A 19,003-nucleotide genomic window follows, 5' to 3' on the forward strand; every position below is an offset into this window, starting at 1 on the left:
GACATGTGGGACCTATGAGGCAGCAGAGTCCTCAACTTTCAAAGGCGGCAGGGGATCAAAAGAAATAGGAAATAGCCAAAAATCAGAGGGTGAAAAAAACCCAAGAAAATGAACTTTTGTAGTACATAGAGGATGACATGCGGGTCCCATGAGCCAGCAGGTTCCTCAACGTTTCAAACGTGGCATGAGATCGAAAGAAATAGGTAAGTGACCAAATATCAGGATCCAAAAATAATTCAAGAAAAGAAACTTGATTGTACATAGAGAATGACATGCGGGTCCCATTTAAGGAGCAGCGGTATCACCGTTTGAGAGGCGGCAGGGGATCGAAAGAAAAAGGCAAGTGACCAAATATGAGGTGCCAAAAAAAATCCAAGAAAAGAAAGTTTTATTGTACATAGAGGATGACATGCGGGTCCCATGAGCCTGCAGGTTCCTCAACGTTCCAAACGTGGCATGAGATCGCAAGAAAAAGGCAAGTGACCAAATATCAGGAGCCATGTGAGAAACTTTTAATGTTCATAGAGGATGACATGTGGGACCGACCTGCCAACCGCGTCCTCATCGTTTCAGAGGGGGCAGGAGATCAAAAGAAAAAGGCAAATAGCCAGAAATTAGGGGTCAAAAATAACTCCAAGAAAGAAAACTTTTATTGTTCGTAGAGGATGGCATGCGGGACCCATGAGCCAGCAGCTTACTCAACGTTTCAAAGGCGGCATGAGATCGAAAGAAAAAGGCAAGTGACAAAATATCAGGAGCCAAAGATAATCCAAGAAAAGAATCTTTATTGTACATAGAGGATGACATGTGGGTCCCATTTAGCAGCAGCGGTCTTAACGTTTCAAATGCGTCTTGAGATCAAAAGAAAAAGAAAGTTGATTGTACATAGAGGATGACATGCGGGTCCCATGAGTCAGCAGCTTACCCAACGTTTCCAAGGCGGCAAGGGATAAAAAGAAAAAGAAAATAGCCAAAAATCAGAGGGTGAAAAAAACAAAGAAAATAAACTTTTATAGCACATAGAGGATGACATGCGGGTCCCATGAGCCAGCAGGTTCCTCAACGTTTCAAACGTGGCATGAGATCGAAACAAAAAGGCAAGTGACCAAATATCAGGAGCCAAAAATAATTCAAGAAAAGAAACTTGATTGTACATAGAGGATGACATGCGGGTCCCATGAGTCAGCAGCTTACTCAACGTTTCCAAGGCGGCAGGGGATCAAAAGAAAAAGGAAATAGCCAAAAATCAGAGGGTGAAAAAAAATCCAAGAAAATAAACTTTTATAGCACATAGAGGATGACATGCGGGTCCCATGAGCCAGCAGGTTCCTCAACATTTCAAACGTGGCATGAGATCGAAAGAAAAATGCAAGTGACCAAATATCAGGAGCCAAAAATAATTCAAGAAAAGAAACTTGATTGTACATAGAGGATGACATGCGGGTCCCATTTAGCAGCAGCGGTATCACCGTTTGAGAGGCTGCACGGGATCAAAAGAAAAAGGCAAGTGACCAAATATCAGGAGCCAAAAATAATTCAAGAAAAGAAAGTTTTATAGTACATAGAGGATGACATGCGGGTCCCATTTTGCAGCAGCGGTCTCAACGTTTCCAAGGCGGCACAGGACCAAAAGAAAAATGAAGTAGCCAGAAATCAGGGAGTGAAAAAAATCCAAGAAGAAAGATTTCAATTGGGCTGCATCTGGACATCTGGGCCTTCGAACTATCCTGCTTGGCCTTTTGACTCGTACAATTTCAGCCCACTCCAAAACAGGAAAGTTCGGAATTTTCTAAACAAAACAGGAAAGTCCTATGCTTCGCAAAGACAAAAAAACAAGGAGATTCAACATATAAATTTGTTTATGTAAAAATAAAGATTTAATTTATCCGTTTGAAATAGCTCAGAGCGCAATACACTGTTTATTGTCTGCAAAATAATCAAGATATCACATGTTTGTTGTACGGGGAGGCTGACATCGGGGACCCATGAGCCAGTAGCGTCGTCAACGTTTTAAAGGCGGCAGGGGATGGAAAGAAAAAAAATAAACCAAAAAATCTGTTGGTAAAAAATCCAAGAAAAGAAACATTTTCGTTCTAAGAGGATGACATGCGGGACCCATGAGGCAGCAGCATCCTCAGCGTTTATTGTTCATAGAGGCTAACATGTGGGACCCGTGAGCCAGCAGCGTCCTCAACGTTTTAAAGGCTGCAGGAGATCGAAAGAAAAAATAAGCCAAAAATCATTTGGTAAACAAAATCCAAGAAAAGAAACATTTACCGTTCTGAGAGGATGACATGCGGGACCCATGAGGCAGCAGCATCCTCAGCGATTTCAAGGCGGCAGGGGATCAAAAGAAAAAAAGGAAATATCCGGAAATTGATTAGGGGTTCAAAATAAATCCATCAAAGGAAACTTTTATTGTTCATAGAGGATGACATGTGGGACCGACCTGCCAACAGCGTCCTCATCGTTTCAGAGGGGGCAGGAGATCAAAAGAAAAAGGCAAATAGCCATAAATTAGGGGTCAAAAATAACTCCAAGAAAGAAAACTTTTATTGTCGTAGAGGATGACATGCGGGACCCATGAGCCAGTAGCTTAGTCAACGTTTCAAAGGCGGCATGAGATCGAAAGAAAAAGGCAAGTGCCAAAATATGAGGAGCCAAAGATAATCCAAGAAAAAACTTTATTGTACATAGAGGATGACATGCGGGTCCCATTTAGCAGCAGCGGTCTCAGCGTTTTAAATGCGGCTTGAGATCAAAAAAAAAGAAAGTTGATTGTACATAGAGGATGACATGCGGGTCCCATGAGTCAGCAGCTTACTCAATGTTTCCAAGGCGGCAGGGGATCAAAAGAAAAAAATCCAAGAAAAAAACTTTTATAGTACATACAGGATGACATGCGGGTCCCATTTTGCAGCAGCGGTCCCAACGTTTCAAATGCGACTTGAGATCAAAAGAAAAAGAAAGTAGCCAGAAATTAGGCGGTCAAAAAAAATCCAAGAAAAGAAAGTTGATGGACATAGAGGATGACATGCGGGTCCCATGAGCCAGCAGGTTCCTCAACGTTTCAAACGTGGCATGAGATCGAAAGAAAAAGGCAAGTGACCAAATATCAGGATCCAAAAATAATTCAAGAAAAGAAACTTGATTGTACATAGAGGCTGACATGTGGGACCTATGAGCCAGCAGAGTCCTCAACGTTTCAAAGGCGGCAGGGGATCAAAAGAAAAAGGAAATAGCCAAAATCAGAGGGTGAAAAAACCCCAAGAAAATGAACTTTTATAGTACATAGAGGATGACATGCGGGTCCCATGAGCCTGCAGGTTCCTCAACGTTTCAAACGTAGCATGAGATCGAAAGAAAAAGGCAAGTGACCAAATATCAGGATCCAAAAATAATTCAAGAAAAGAAACTTGATTGTACATAGAGGATGACATGCGGGTCCCATGAGTCAGCAGCTTACTCAACGTTTCCAAGGTGTCAAGCGAACCAAAGAAAAACGAAAAAGCCAAAAAACATAGGGTGAAAATAAATCCAAGTAAATAAACGTTTATAGCACATAGAGGATGACATGTGGGTCCCATGAGCTGACAGCGTTTCAAACGTGGCATGAGATCGAAAGAAAAAGGCAAGTGACCAAATATCAGGATCCAAAAATAATTCAAGAAAAGAAACTTGATTGTACATAGAGGCTGACATGTGGGACCTATGAGCCAGCAGAGTCCTCAACTTTTCAAAGGCGGCAGGGGATCAAAAGAAAAAGGAAATAGCCAAAAATCAGAGGGTGAAAAAAAAAAACTTTTATAGCACATAGAGGATGACATGCGGGTCCCATGAGCCAGCAGGTTCCTCAACGTTTCAAACGTGGCATGAGATCGAAAGAAAAAGGCAAGTGACCAAATATGAGGAGCCAAAAATAATTCAAGAAAAGAAAGTTTTATAGTACATAGAGGATGACATGCGGGTCCCATTTAGCAGCAGCGGTATCACCGTTTGAGAGGCTGCACGGGATCGAAAGAAAAAGGCAAGTGACCAAATATGAGGAGCCAAAAATAATTCAAGAAAAAAAAGTTTTATAGTACATAGAGGATGACATGCGGGTCCCATTTAGCAGCAGCGGTATCACCGTTTGAGAGGCGGGACGGGATCGAAAGAAAAAGGCAAGTGACCAAATATGAGGTGCCAAAAATAATTCAAGAAAAGAAAGTTTTACAGTACATAGAGGATGACATGCGGGTCCCATTTAGCAGCAGCGGTATCACCGTTTGAGAGGCGGCAGGGGATCGAAAGAAAAAGGCAAGTGACCAAATATGAGGTGCCAAAAAAAACTCCAAGAAAAGAAAGTTGATTGCACACAGAGGATGACATGCGGGTCCCATTTAGCAGTAGCGGTCTCAACGTTTCCAAAGGCGGCAAGGGATCAAAAGAAAAAGGAAGTAGCCAGAAATCAGGGGGTCAAAAAAAATCCAAGAATAGAAAGAATTTTGGTTCATAGAGGATGACATGCGGGACCCATGATCCTGCATCGTAAACGGCTCGATCGGAGAGCGTTGAACGAGATGGCGCGATCGAGAAAAAAAACAATGCCAGAGAGGCTGCCATCTGGGCCCTACATCCCTCGGCTGTGCGGATTTGCGTTGACTCGGCCGGCGAACCCGAGATTTCGAGATGCACCACGTCCCGGGCCACCATACACGATGTTTTGGCCGTTTTCGTCGGGCTAGGTGGCCTCAAAAACGAGAAAACAAACGTTTTGACATGCACAACGGAGAGACCAAAAATCGTCGGCCATGGTACACCAGCAACCACGGCGCGACTTCAACTTCGTCGGCCATGGCAACTTTTCTTGTAGTGAGCTCACCACCATTGTTGTTGACTTTTTGTGAGCTTGATCTCTCTTTCCCCAACCAATGATTCTTGCATTTATTTGAGAGAGAGAGATTGAGGAGATCTAGATCCACAATTTGACCAAATCAAATCATCTCTTTGTGAGTGAATTTTTGGGATCTAGATCTTGGGGAATTTGGTGTTCTCCTTTTGTTATTCCTCTCTTATTCCCCCAATAGCTTTAGTAGCTTTGTTGGAATTTGAGAGTTGAGAATTTGGGTATCTTTGTGGTGTTCTAGCCATTGCATTTGGTGCATCGGTTTGACTTCTCTACGGTGATACGTGGAGGTGAAAGTTCGTGAGATATTCACTTCGGGAGCTTGTTCCCGGAGCTTGTTCCTCTTGGGTCTTTGGACCCTAGACGGCTTAGTGGTCTTTGTGGTGTTCTTGGGGACTCCAATTAAGTTGTGGAGATTCTTCAAGGGCAAGGCCTTTGTGGCGATTTTTTGGGAGCCTCCAATTAAGTTGTGGAGATAGCCCCAAGCTTTTAGCGGGTTCGGTGACCACCCTAAGGTTCCATAGTGGATCGAGGACATCCCTTTTGGTGGGAATTCTCGAGGAGAATACGGTGGCCTTCGAGCATTTGGAGTAACTTGTCCTCCACACCGCTCCAACGGAGAGTAGCACTCGCAAGAGTGTGAACTTCGGGATACATCGTTGTCTCCGCGTCACTTCGGTTATTCCTATACCCGAGCTCTTTACTTATGCACTTTACTTTCTTTACTTATGCACTTTACTTTGTGATAGCCTTCGTGCTTGAAGCTATATATCATGCTATCACATTGTTGCTTGAACTACTTATCATAAGTTGTTGGTGCACATAGGTGAACCCTAGTTATATATGTTTTGTGCTTGACAAATTAAACGCTAGTTTTATTCCGCATTTGTTAAGCCATATTCGTAAAAGTTTTAAACCGCCTATTCACCCCACCCCCTCTAGGCAGCATCCGTGTCCTTTCACATGTCAGGATGGCTAAATCCAGAATATGATATATATTTGCATTCCAACAAGTTTGAAAACCTTTGTTTTTTTTCTTGCTACACAAGATTTTGACTTTGACTCATAACCACTTGCCAAACTGCATAGAATGGCTGTTTTATAGAGAATAACAATTAAAATGATATGTATTTTTTGAATCGACACATCTTTGCGGAGTTGTGCATCCCGCACTCTACAACCATATACTAAGTTATTTCTGAGCTTAATCATGATAAATGCAAGTTCAAACTAGGGGTACATAATGTAGTATATTCATATATAAAAAACTAGAACAGTGGCCCCCGCACATGCGCGGGCGGTATCTTGAGGGTCTCTCCAAATTTCTCTTACGATTCATAAAAGAAAATTTTCGCTGCAACTTAATAAAAAATGGGCATTTATCTACATCTAGGATGGCCTATTCAAATAATGTGTATTGTTACTGTTGATATAAATTTGTATGAAGTGGCCACTAATTATTTCTAAAAGCATTGTATTTTTCTTTTTAGCGCAAAAGCACAACACAACATAGTTAGGGACATATATCATTTCAGCTTCACCCAATTTTGCTTTATAATTATAACCATGTTATTTAAGATAACTTATCTACATACAAGGTTTTCTATTGGAGGTGTGCTAAAGCCTTTCTATTGGTTATAAGCATAACATATCAGAAAAAGATTGTTGTATAGATTAGATGGGGATATGTGATTTAGATTTTAGTTTTTTTCTTTAATCAATAACGATCTCTTTATCGAGTTGCGTGGGCAGCACCTTTTGTGATATTTTATATCATACATTATAAAGTATCCTAACGCGGCATATGAAAACATGTATCATATTTTTCATTTAATATGTTTGCTTTATTTCTGAAAAGTAGAAAAAGATGTAGTAAATAATATGACAATGTAGTGAAATGTAGATGTACATATCACTCAGCATCATGGTAATTTAACATATTCTATACATGTAGCACGTTGCCTTTTTTATTTTTCACATAATGCACTATTTACTCCCTCTGTTTCAACAATTTTATAGACCAAAACAACCTACAAAGATTACTGCCATCTAGAATAGGAGTACAATATGTATTACATATCAGACTTGGCCATGGCAATGCCTTTTCATTATAGAACTTATGTAATTCCTTGATCAGAAAGGTCAACATGTGCAACTATACAATACTATAATAGAGTTAGTGCTCTCATTAGCCTACTCTATAACAGAGTTAGTGCTCTCATTAGCCTACTCTAGTACTTGCCATGACAACCACTTCCGTCCAGCTGTTAATATACAAAAAGCTTCAATGTCTTGCATGAACATTTAAGAATTATGGAGTATAATAATACTATAATCAGAATACATCACACATGTAAAATTGTGCTAATGTGTCACAAATAAACTAACATAAATTATATGGATAAAAATTAGACAATACAATATATAAGATTCATTTCTAACATCAGTTTTAATAGCATATGGGATGTTACAATATCATAGGGTATCTAACATGAATTATCTTGTTAGTGAACTTGTTTAATCTCAAAATCTTTAACATTGCACCAAGTTATATAGTAAATGACATTTGGGACTTTCAAAACAATGGTTTAAACCGTATAAAAATCCAAGCATCTATATGTACCTTAATCTACATATGGCTTACTATTGCAGTTCTTGAATGTTGGATTAAATATAATTTGATTGGTGCTCTTTTTTTTATGCTAGAGTTGCTAGAAAAAGGCAAGAAACATGGTCATTAATATCAAGGAACATGTTCATTAATTTTGTGTTATCTCGAGAAAAATAAAAAGCAATATAATGTTCTGCACATGTTTTTTTTTTGCGGTGGGATGAGAAATACATCAATCCGAGCAGGAGCTACGGTCGTTGGAGATGGCTACAGCCACTTCCTCGGGGAAGCTTCTGAGCCAAAACCCAGTGCGACCATGTACCCTAGCTAATCTAGCCAGTTCATGGCTCGCGCCATTCACATCCCGGCTGATCTTCACTACTTTCGTTTCTCGTTCCCCTAAAAGCTCACGAATGACTGTGATTCGGGAAGCGTAGATAGATGTGTTGGGCGTCGATTGTTGAATAAACTCCAGGGCTTCCGCACAGTCCGTCTCCAGCGTAACTTCCATCTGTGTCCAAAGCAGTGCCAGACGTAAGCCCTCCTCGATGGCAAGGAGCTCTGCCTCAGTAGCATCTCTGCAGTCCTCTAAAGCTCGACACGCTGAGAAGATAACCTCGCCGGCTGAATCACGCAAGATCATACCTGCGCCTGCACTGATCATCGTATAGGCCCCATCCACATTCAGCTTCATCTTGCTTGGCTTGGGTAGGATCCATCTCTTCTTTTGGCTTGGACGGTTGGCCCTACCTTCAGTAGCTCGCTTAAACCCCTGGTCCGGATCCACCACCATTTTCCCTTTCACCACATCTGCATTCGGAAATTGCTTGATCATCATAAGCGAATTGAGGTAGCTGATCAAAAACCTACGCGACCCCTCAATCGAGGGACAGGGTTTCTCGTGCGTCATCTCATTGTGGGCATGCCAGATACGCCATATAGTCATGAGGGTGGGCGCTCGTTGTGTCTCCGGGATGGAGACGAGCAACTGCAGGAGCCATTCCTTACCGGTATTTCTGATCAGCTCAACACGGGGCAGGGACCAAACTTCCGACATAGCCTTCCAGAGGCTTGTAGCATGAGCACAACGCATAAACACGTGGAAGGAGTCCTCATCCTCAACGCCACAGAGTGTACATGTCCTAGAAGTACCCATACCTCTTCTAGACAGATTGACCTGTGTCGAAATGGCATTTCTGCAAATCTTCCAGGTTAGAACTTTCACTTTTGGTGGTACCTGACAGCTCCATATCACCTTCCAGCTTGGACGTTCTCCATTGGGTCGCAGGCTAGTTGAACCATAGGACTGGGTCTGCATGCTCTTGGTTAAGCCAAGGCGGTAGGCACTGCGAACAGTAAATTGACCGCTCTTCTCGGGGAACCAAGCAATGAAATCCTGCTCGTTACGCACAGATGGTTTGATCTTCCGAATTGCATCGATGTCCTCTTGCTGAAAGTAAAGGTGCAGCCGCTGTGTATTCCAGGAACCATCTGGGAGAAGGAAGTCGGAGACCCACCGATAACGACAACCACCCTGTGATGTTTGTGGCCGGTGATTACAGTCCCTTGGAATCCAGGGGTCCCTCCAGGCTCGAATGCTCACACCGTTGCCCACTCTCCAGATCACTCCTTGCTTAAGTAGCTCTAGGCCATATTCAATGGCGTGCCAAGATGACGATCCATTACCAGTGAACACAGTATCAATCAACGATCCATTTGGAAAATATTTAGCCTTCAGCAGTTGTGCACATAGAGTCTCAGGATATTGGATCAGCCTCCATGCTTGCCTAGCTAATAGGGCCTGGTTAAACAGGCGCATATCACGGAAACCAATGCCCCCGCACTCTTTAGGCCGAAGCATGGTATCCCATGCCACCCAATGTGTCTTCCTCTTACCGTTCTCAGCGCCCCACCAGTATCTTCTTATCATTGCGGTCAGTTCATCACAGAGGCCCAGGGGTAGCTTGAACATACTCATGACATAGACAGGAATGGCTTGGGCGATGGCTTTGATCAGTACTTCCTTTGCTGCTTGGGACTTATGGTTGTCATCCCACTCGACTAAACATTTTGCCAACTTGGCTTGCAGGCTTTGGAATTTCCCACTAGACATGCGGCCATCAGGAGTTGGCAATCCCAAATATTTTGATTCAAAATATTCCTGTACCACATTCAACAGCCCCTTTAGCTCTTCCCTGCAAGGGTTAGGGCAGGCATGCCCAAACATAATTGAGCATTTGCTAGGATTTATCAGCTGCCCCGTGCTTGACGCATAGGTATCGAGTACTGCCTTTATGTGCATTGCCTGATCTGCTGTAGCCTTGAAGAACAGGAGACTATCATCCGCAAAAAGAAGATGTGATATGCCAGGCGCACGCCTACAAATTCTGACCGGGGTAATATTCCCAACTGAGACTTGATGCTGTAATAAGGTGGATAAACCGTCAGCCACAAAAAGAAACAGAAATGGCGAGAGGGGATCACCTTGTCGGAGGCCCCGAGAAGGCGAGAATGAATCCAGGAGGTTTCCATAGAATTTCACTTGATATCTCACCGATGTGACACATGACATTATCTAGTCCACCCATCGATGAGAGAAACCTAACCTTTGCATCACTCTCCTAAGATAGTCCCAATCCACTCTGTCATAGGCTTTAGAGAGATCCAACTTATAAGCACAAAAATTCTTATCAGGATGTGTATTTTGCTCAATGAAATGCAGACACTCGAAGGCCACTAAGGCATTATCTGTGATTAGTCTACCAGGAACGAAAGCACTCTGATTAGCAGACACAATCTCACCTAGTATAGGTCTGAGCCGATTTACCATGCATTTAGATATAACCTTATATATGACCGTGCACAGGCTGATGGGTCTGAAGTCCTTCACGGTTTCAGGCTGATCACATTTGGGGATTAGCACAATCGCAGTATCATTAACCCCCTCCGGCATTTGACCACTAACAAAGAAAAGCTTCACCGCGTTGATCACTTCCTCCTTGATGGTACCCCAATTGCGCTGGTAGAACCGTGCGGGAAATCCATCCACACCAGGAGCTTTGAGGGGCCCAATTTGGAACAAGGCATCACTAATCTCGTCATCCGTGAAGTCCTTGCAGAGGTTGTCATTCATGGCCGAGGTTACTTTCTCCTGTATCATACCAATAAGAGCATCAGAATTAAGAGAGGGGTCTCTAGTGAACAATTCTTGGAAATAGGACGATGCCATTCTCTCCATATCAGACGGCACCTCCTTCCAGACACCTTGGTCATCTTTTAATTTCTTTATCTTGTTTCGACAGGCGCGCCAGACAGCTTTTTGGTGGAAGAACCTAGTGTTTCGGTCTCCCTCCTTAAGCCAAGTAACACGGGATCGTTGAAGCCATAGCATTTCCTCTCTGTATAGTAACTCCTGCATATGATCAGTGGCCTGGCGGATCGCCTGCTGGTCCGCATTGCTCATCCTTAGAAATTCCAGATTTTTCCGTGCTTTGTCGAGCTCACGCAGCACATTGCCAAACTTTTTCTTAGACCAGGTTTGCAGCATAGACATAACCTGATCAAGCCCCTTCATGACGTCCACCAAATTATTTTTCGGACCGGCCTCACCCCACGCTGCAGCAATTCTTTCCCCAAGGTCAGACTCACGTTCCCATAGGATTTCATAGTGTCGTCTTGTACTTCTGTGCTTCACACGTACCTCTTGTACCATCTCAACGAGCACCGGGCAGTGATCAGAAATCGGAGAAGTCAGGTGCTTCACCGTGGTCTCAGCATATCTATCCCGCCAGGCAGGGCAGGCAACGGCGCGATCCAACCTGACCCGCACATTAGCGCGTCCGTGCCTCTTATTATCATATGTGTAAGGAACACCTGCAAAACCCAGATCGGTGAGATTACAGTCAAAGAGCACTTCACGAAACATTTCCATCTGGCTAACCGGCCGAGGGGTACAGGAGAGGTGCTCCTCTTGCCAAAGTGCCTCATTAAAGTCCCCAAGGACTAACCATGGTAGATTAGACATAGTTTTGAGGCGGCGCAAGGCCTCCCACATGCGATGACGATTTTCCACCCGCAGTTCGCCATAGACACAAGTTAGGCGCCACTTCGGGGCATTAGGAGACTCACGGACATAAGCATCAATAAATCTCTCATTAATATCCTGGATTTCTACAGTAAGTTGTTCATGCCAATACAAAGCCAAACCACCACTTAAACCATCACTACTAAAGCCAGCAAAACCTTTAAGACCTAACCTATGACGCAAACGACGCATCTTATTTTTATTTTGTCTAGTCTCACAAAGAAAAAATAAACGAGGACTCCAGGTTTGGGAAATCAGAGACAGTTCCTTCACCGTCGGGTTATTCCCGGCACCCCGACAGTTGAACGATATGCAATTCATTGTTCCTGACGAGACCACACATTAGGTCTCGTCAGTTTCCCGGTTGGCTTACTTCCGGTCGTCGCCATGGTCTTGGATCTGGTGTACACCTTCCTGGTCTTACCCGCCTCAGCTTGCGTCGTCGGCGTTGTTTGCAGCTTGCCTTTCTTTGGCGGAGTGCCCGCCCCTCCCCCTGCATAGTCCAGCCCCACAGACTTCTCCCGGTGCTCACCTTGGACCTCCTGCTCCTCGGCACCACGCTTGCCTAGTATGGTGTCAGCCGGGGACATCACCGTATCAGACACAGAGCCGAACGACACCTGTAATGACGAAAGGCCCTGGAGGGCAGGGATCATGTCACTCGCCCTCGGTTCATGCTGCCAGCTATTCCCATGAGAGGCAGGTACAGCACTCCCGTGTAGGCGATGCAGGCGTGAGAGCATGTCCTCCATCATGCTGATATGGACATGGTGCCCGTGAGGATTTTCAAAAGGCAGCCCATCCTCATCAGGGAACTCAATGATCGGGCTTACAATGTCTTTCCCCACATCAGATGTTGGTTGTTCGACCAGCATTGCGTCTACCCCTGCCGCCAAAGTCACTTCAACTTCCTCAGACATTTGCTGCTCCTTTTCCTCCATCTCTGATTGTCTGACTGCAGCTATATAATCCGGGTCGTCCTCAAGTGGCAGCATCACGTTGTCATCCGCAGACTCGGCACGCGACTGCTCACGTCCTGGCCATGCACTCGCCCGACGCTGTCCCCAGCTCTGCTGACGCGCAACCCCCCTGTGAGATTCAGCACTTCCGAAGCTCGCAAAGCTGAGACCCCGCTTTACATGTGGTGGAGGCACATAACGTGGCCGATGCTCGAACTTCTTCTGCGGGCTGCAGCGTAACTCATGTGCATCATAGTTCAGTGACGGGGTACCTCTCAGGTTCTTCTCACATACATCAGTTTTGTGTCCCATGAAGCCACAATGGGTGCAGTAGTACGGGAGCCGTTCATACTTTAGCTTAAAGACTTTTTTCTCCTGGGGTTTCCCCTTCACACCTGTAGTTATGTGCGTTTGTAGACGTCTGTCATATGGTAGCAACACCCTCACACGGAGATACTCCTTTTTGTGCTGCTCGCTTGCCGGAACATCTACCTCCATAGCTTCGCCCAGCCCATCGCCGTACCTCATACCCCAGGTCTTGTCCTGCTTCCCCCATGGCACGTCATATATCTTCACCCAAATCGGAACAGAATTCAGCACCGTCTCCAAAGGCTGCTTTGCTGGGTCCATATCAGTGACAATCAAGGCGTTCCGGTTGAAAATCCATGGACCGCCCCGTTTCACAAAGTCATAGTCACCCTTCGAAAAGAGGGTGATCATGTAGTAGTTCTTCCCCTTCTCCGAGTACTTGATTCCAGTTCTCGGATGCCAGACCACCTCTATGAAATAGTTGAACATGGCCTTCGTGTTTGGTTTGAACGACGCCATATACCTAGCCAGTAGATCCCAGGTTTTCCGTTCACTCGGCGCAGGTTTCACTTCATCTTCTTCCTCAAATTCCAAATACACGTCATCTTCTCTGTCCACAGTCCCTTTTCTCATCGTGCCCGCACCCTGCCTGAACCCAGCCTCCTCTGTCCCATCATCATCATCCCAATTACCATCCTCTTCCTCCCTCTGGCTCGAATCACAGAGCGCTTGGCGCCATTGCCGCGAGTCCGCTGAAGCACCGCCTAAAAGCTTCGGGTGGGCAGGTCCCTCACCGGGACCCCCTTTTTCACCCCCACTTCTCGACGGCGCCATCAGTAGACCGGCGACCCTGGTAGGCGCCTGAACTCGCTCACCTCGATCATCGCCAGAGTGGCCAGTATCCTGATGATCCTGGTTGCTTGCAGCGGCCGCTGCTTGCAGATTGTTGCGGAATTCCTCGCCCGACAAGCCTCTCCTTCCTCCCTTCGCAGCTTCCATCTGGCGTGCAGACTTGCAGAATTCGACGAGGCTGGGTGAACTCCCCGATCTGAAGGGGTTATGGCGTTCGTGATCTTGGCGCCCCGGCAGATGAGATCTTATAGTCTCTCCCACCGCCGTTTCCAAACCGTAACGGGCCTGGACTCTCTCCTGATCCTCCTTCCCTTCGCGTCTCGTAACGCGTAGCAACTCTCTCGCCGCTTTACGGCGAACCGATGGACTCTCATAGGCCGGCGGTGGCGGCGGCAGGGCCAGATCGCCCCGATCGCCCTCGTCGCCCATGCTCCGTCTTTTTCGCGAATTCGTTCCCCTCTCTTCTGATCAGTCAGAGTTAATGTTCTGCACATGTTGATAGTGCATTCTTTGAGACAATACAAGCCAGTGAGTGCAACTTCTAATTTATATGTGTAGGATCCAAATCTAGGATCTACATTAAGATATATTCGTTCAGAATTTAGGACTGCAACCAAAAGGTTTACAGTGACCTGGGTTGAGGGCGGATTGATAATACCAAAATACATACGGCATTTTTCAAGAAATGTACCTTATGTATTTAATCATAGATGTAGAAGCCATATTTGAGTGTCCGTCCCATCAAGTAAAAAAGTTTGACAGTATACCACTTACTACGAAAAATAAATTCCACTTGATTGGTGTATTTGATTAGTCTATCAATTACCTTGCAGACAAAAAGAAGGCATCATATAAGGAGATATGGACACATTTGCAAATGGCTTTATGTATTTTTTTATCTCGAGTAGAAAAGAAGAGAACCCTCAACCTAAGTACTGAGCATTGATATATTTTCGAGTCACCTTAACTCTCAATACATAGCTGTATCCACTACGAACAGATGAGCATTGTCACCTTTAAGAGAAAGGCATCTGGACTTGTAAGTACTAAATGTGGATTGCTAAATGGAGATAAAAGTTGGAGCAAATTCTAAGTAGTTGATACATGAGATGTTAGCTCCAGCTCACTATGTCTCGGCATCACACCTTGACATTGCATTTGTAATAAATATCAGTGGCATGTATCTAGTTTATCCTCGTGACAAGAGTAAACTACATCTGGTACTATACTGCAGTAAAAACACAGAACATATATAGAGGAATAGTTTTTGATCCAGAACCTAAGCATAGCAGCACCCTCTTTCGTACAAGAACATATACATCACAGAAAGGAGACCAAACTCAACTTAAGATGAAATAATAAAGAGACCCCAATTAAGCAAACAAAAGATATTGTTTAATGTCTAGGAAAATTCGAGTGATTGGGACAAATGTTGGGAACATATAGCACTAAATGATTAAGATGTATATAGTAACAACAAACACTATTGACGTAGTCCTAACAGAAGAAAAGGCTCATGGTAGAAGAAATATGAGTAGAACCATCAGAGCACACCACCTAAATAAACGTCAGATTTATTTAATATTGTACCTTGTATTTGGTGTTAAAACTTTGAATACTTTTAAATGGTGTTAGAAATGTACCTGATTTACCCAGAGTTGGCATCAGTTAGCATGATGATAATTGTATCCAGTAGCATGAAGATGACCATATCAGTTAGCCTCCTAGGTACCAAGTGTTTATAAAGGTTTTGGTTCACTTTTGCCACTTCTCTAGGCTATATGCTCTATCTCGACCAAGCTTTAGAGAATGGAAATAAAAGAGCATAATCATGCTGCAAGAGAAAGAAAATCTGTTCGAAATACTAAACTTAAATACCAAATGGATGATGTATGGAGTATGTCATAATGTCGTTGTAACAGCAGGTCAATACTATAGCTGATGCACATACCTAGAGTTTGGATAAGTGCTCTGGTGTACCTGCAGTAAGCACATGGAAATTAACTACCTTGTCCACAATAATTTATGTATAACTGCCAACTCTTGCAGATACTGATACATCGTCAAAAGAAAAATCTCATCTGAAACACAAAATTAGAGACTTCTTATATTTACTAATTGGAGACTCCCTAGGAAGCCTCCCATTAATCCTAAAAAACTGTCAAAAAATAACCTTCCGATGTAAACTATGCGGTTAAGATTAAATGAGGAGTTCTATTCTGATACGTTCGGAGTCTTATGGGTTACAACAGTTCGTACGTCTTCCTGGCTGAGAATGTCAGCTAAAAAAATACATAGATGGGAAATAAAGATGGGATAGATACAGCTGCACGCGTGTATATCTTCCTCAGGAATCAGGATTAATCTCAAGCGGCGGCGTGTAACAAAGGAGCCGATGGAGACCACCGCCTCAATCAATCAATTTGCCAGGTTCCTCTCTCGATCCATAAAAAAGCTAAGCTACTATACATCCAGTTAGGAAAATATAAGATTATTTGCTTCTATTTACGTCTTTCCAATCTCAACAGGGTAGTACTTTTTGGTGACGATTCCATGGGCAGATTATATTATTCGTTCTGTCTCAAGACTCTTCATTGGTTGGTGAAATAACATCTGCTTTGGTTCGCATCTTCCATCCCGCAAGCATAGCAGATCTAAAGAGAATTAAAAAGGGCAAAAACGAAAGGAGTGCGTACAGAATTCAAGTCAGGGTGGCTTTACTACAAAAATTCAAGATCGCCTAAGAAATCTAACATCCCCCAGAGCATTGGGTGCACCGGAGTAGATTGTGTAAGCCAATAGTCTGAAGGCTGAAGCAGATTGAAAGGCCGTCATCGTCAGCAAGGCTGCCGACTGGACGAACCCTTATCATAAAATTTCTGGCATTATTTTACACAGATTTGTTGTCTTACGCCTAATATAGATTATAGAATATAATAAATAAATATTTTTTGTAAGTCGAACAATAATACTCCTGAACAGATTGTGAGCCCAAGGAAGGAAGGAGATCACCACAAATCAAATAAGTGGTGCATGTCACATGATTTTTCCAAGTGGCGACCGAGGCTACTTCTTTTATTACTAGCAAAATATTCATATCAGTCTTCCTAACCTATGAAAAACATATGTTCTTCCTACAGGCCCGCCTATATCTACATGTCTATCCATGAATTATTTATACATGTTTCACATAAATTAACTCATAAAGGCCAACTGCAGGTACACCACCACGATGCGATAAAACAGAGCGTGATGAGTGATGTGCAACTTCTTTGGAGGTTGTCCGATCGGTGGAGGCTGCCAGTGAAATTTATCAACCATGACTGCTCAACCAGCTCATACGTGTGATTGGAGAAAGAATATTCCATAACTTACATGCAAACAGCCATACTGTTTGCTCAGCAGTGGCGGCGGATAATAAAGATCCACCCTGCAACGACTGCATCAAATGGATTTCCTATAATTGAATTCTAACAATATGAATGATATGATATTTTCTTTTAAGTCCGGTATTTAGATTTTGTAGATTTTATAATATAATGATGAAGGTTGATCTATGGGCTTTTACATGCTTTTCATAAGCTACAACCGTAAGATACCTAGATTGCTAATGGTCACACAGTGATAGTCAAATAAGTTTTCGCCAAATTACTAAATTTATGCCTTCCACCATGATATTGAAACATGAATGCAGTAACCTAATAATTTACCCCGATTGCAAATAGGATTTAGAATCTTCATCTTGGGTCTTTTTATATGATTTTAGCTACTATCAAATGCAGTTATTTTATGGCTTGATTATTTGTCACGCAAAATTGCTTCTGTACATACAACTCAAGTCCCCTAATTATGTAGGTTTCTTTTCGCAAATACATGGAGAAATCAGTTGCGTGTAAGGACATGCATGGGAGACATCGTGTGGCATTTTTAGAGAAGTAATGGTAAGCTCAACATGCTTCACATGGTTTCTCTCTAAAAATGCACATACTCGAATACATGTTTCTAGATTAATTCTTCCGTTAAATAAATTATTAGTTGCTTCTTTACAGTCTTGATTTATAGTAAACGATCAATTGATGTTTTCTTTAACATGGAGATAACTTCGTTATATTGTTACATTATGTACATATTCTCTAACTGAAAATGGCAAAAAACTCTGAAGTAGGTTATCTTCCTACATATTTAAGTCCGGACAGTTGCAAAGTTGTGCCTTACAACTTGACAAACTGCAGGAGGCACCTTGGACAAGCTGCATCTATTTATCATACAAAAATTCTTCATTTATTCTTTGAAGTGATGCGCCACAGTGTTGGAGAACTTACTCAATTGTTACGTACAAGACATGATCATGTGCCTGAGGTTTGCCTGAATTATTTCTATTATCACACAAATATGGCATGGTACTGTACTTTATGTGATGTAACCGGGCTGCTGTTTCAGATGAAGTAAACACAACTTGGATTTCTTTTGTATACCAAAAAACAAAAGGAACAATCATTCCAAATTGAGGCACATAGCTTTCCGGTAACTTCTACATTTGTACTCAATCCTGGGACGATGTAAGCACGGCTTTAAATAGTAGTGTACTTTCTCTTAAGTATACTCCTTCATTAGTTGCGGATATAACATGGAGAATATTTTGTTCAGCTGTAATCATATAATTTTATCAGAAATCTACATTTAACCATAAAATTTTAAATGCATTTAAGTTAGCCAGAGTCTCTAGATCCCTACATAGGCCTTGGTAAATTAAAGAAAATATGAATCACAATTCAATATATATAGGCCTGCAAAAATAAGAAAGAATAGAGGGAATAAATCCACCATTGTTATATGCACTATGCCATCTTTAAACATCAATATGCTTGACGGGATGCTACGCTTACACAACAAAAGCTTTGCAAAATTTAGAACTAAATAACTTTGACATATTCATGTACGGGAAATCTGTAGCCCGTGCGATGCACGGGTTGATGACTAGTTATAATAAAGCGGGTAAACAACATTTTTTAATATCACCGGCCATTAGCAGATTAGGACCACGTAGAATATATTTGGCTGAACTATTAAGATGTATATAGATACATATAGATGGTGAATGCTATCATAAAGGGGTAATTTAAATGCAGCACTGTAAAACAAATAAAAAATCAGTTCTCTTTTGACCAAGAAAATTGAGGGCATTACATGTCAATCAAATCCAAGTACTGTCGATGCAAATGTGGCATGGTGATACAATTCTCCATACCTGGTTTATAAGTAATCTGGCCGACAATAAGCCAATTAAAAATGTTGCAGTG

At 42.9% G+C, this 19,003-nt stretch overlaps 1 protein-coding gene across 1 annotated transcript; it reads right to left on the reverse strand.

Annotated features, from left to right (window-relative positions):
* Positions 1-7,731: 7,731 nt before the first annotated feature.
* On the reverse strand, positions 7,732-13,850 carry LOC139832429 (uncharacterized). Its single transcript, XM_071822190.1, has 4 exons — positions 11,957-13,850; positions 10,106-11,372; positions 9,805-9,921; positions 7,732-9,694 (listed from the first exon to the last, which is right to left on the reverse strand). Exons 1-4 carry the CDS (start codon positions 13,848-13,850, stop codon positions 7,732-7,734), a joined length of 5,241 nt encoding a protein of 1,746 aa, XP_071678291.1.
* Between the last annotated feature and the right edge of the window lie 5,153 nt (positions 13,851-19,003).

Source organism: Lolium perenne, chromosome 6 (assembly GCF_019359855.2).
Source record: "Lolium perenne isolate Kyuss_39 chromosome 6, Kyuss_2.0, whole genome shotgun sequence".
In the NCBI taxonomy this organism is placed as follows: Eukaryota; Viridiplantae; Streptophyta; class Magnoliopsida; order Poales; family Poaceae; genus Lolium; species Lolium perenne.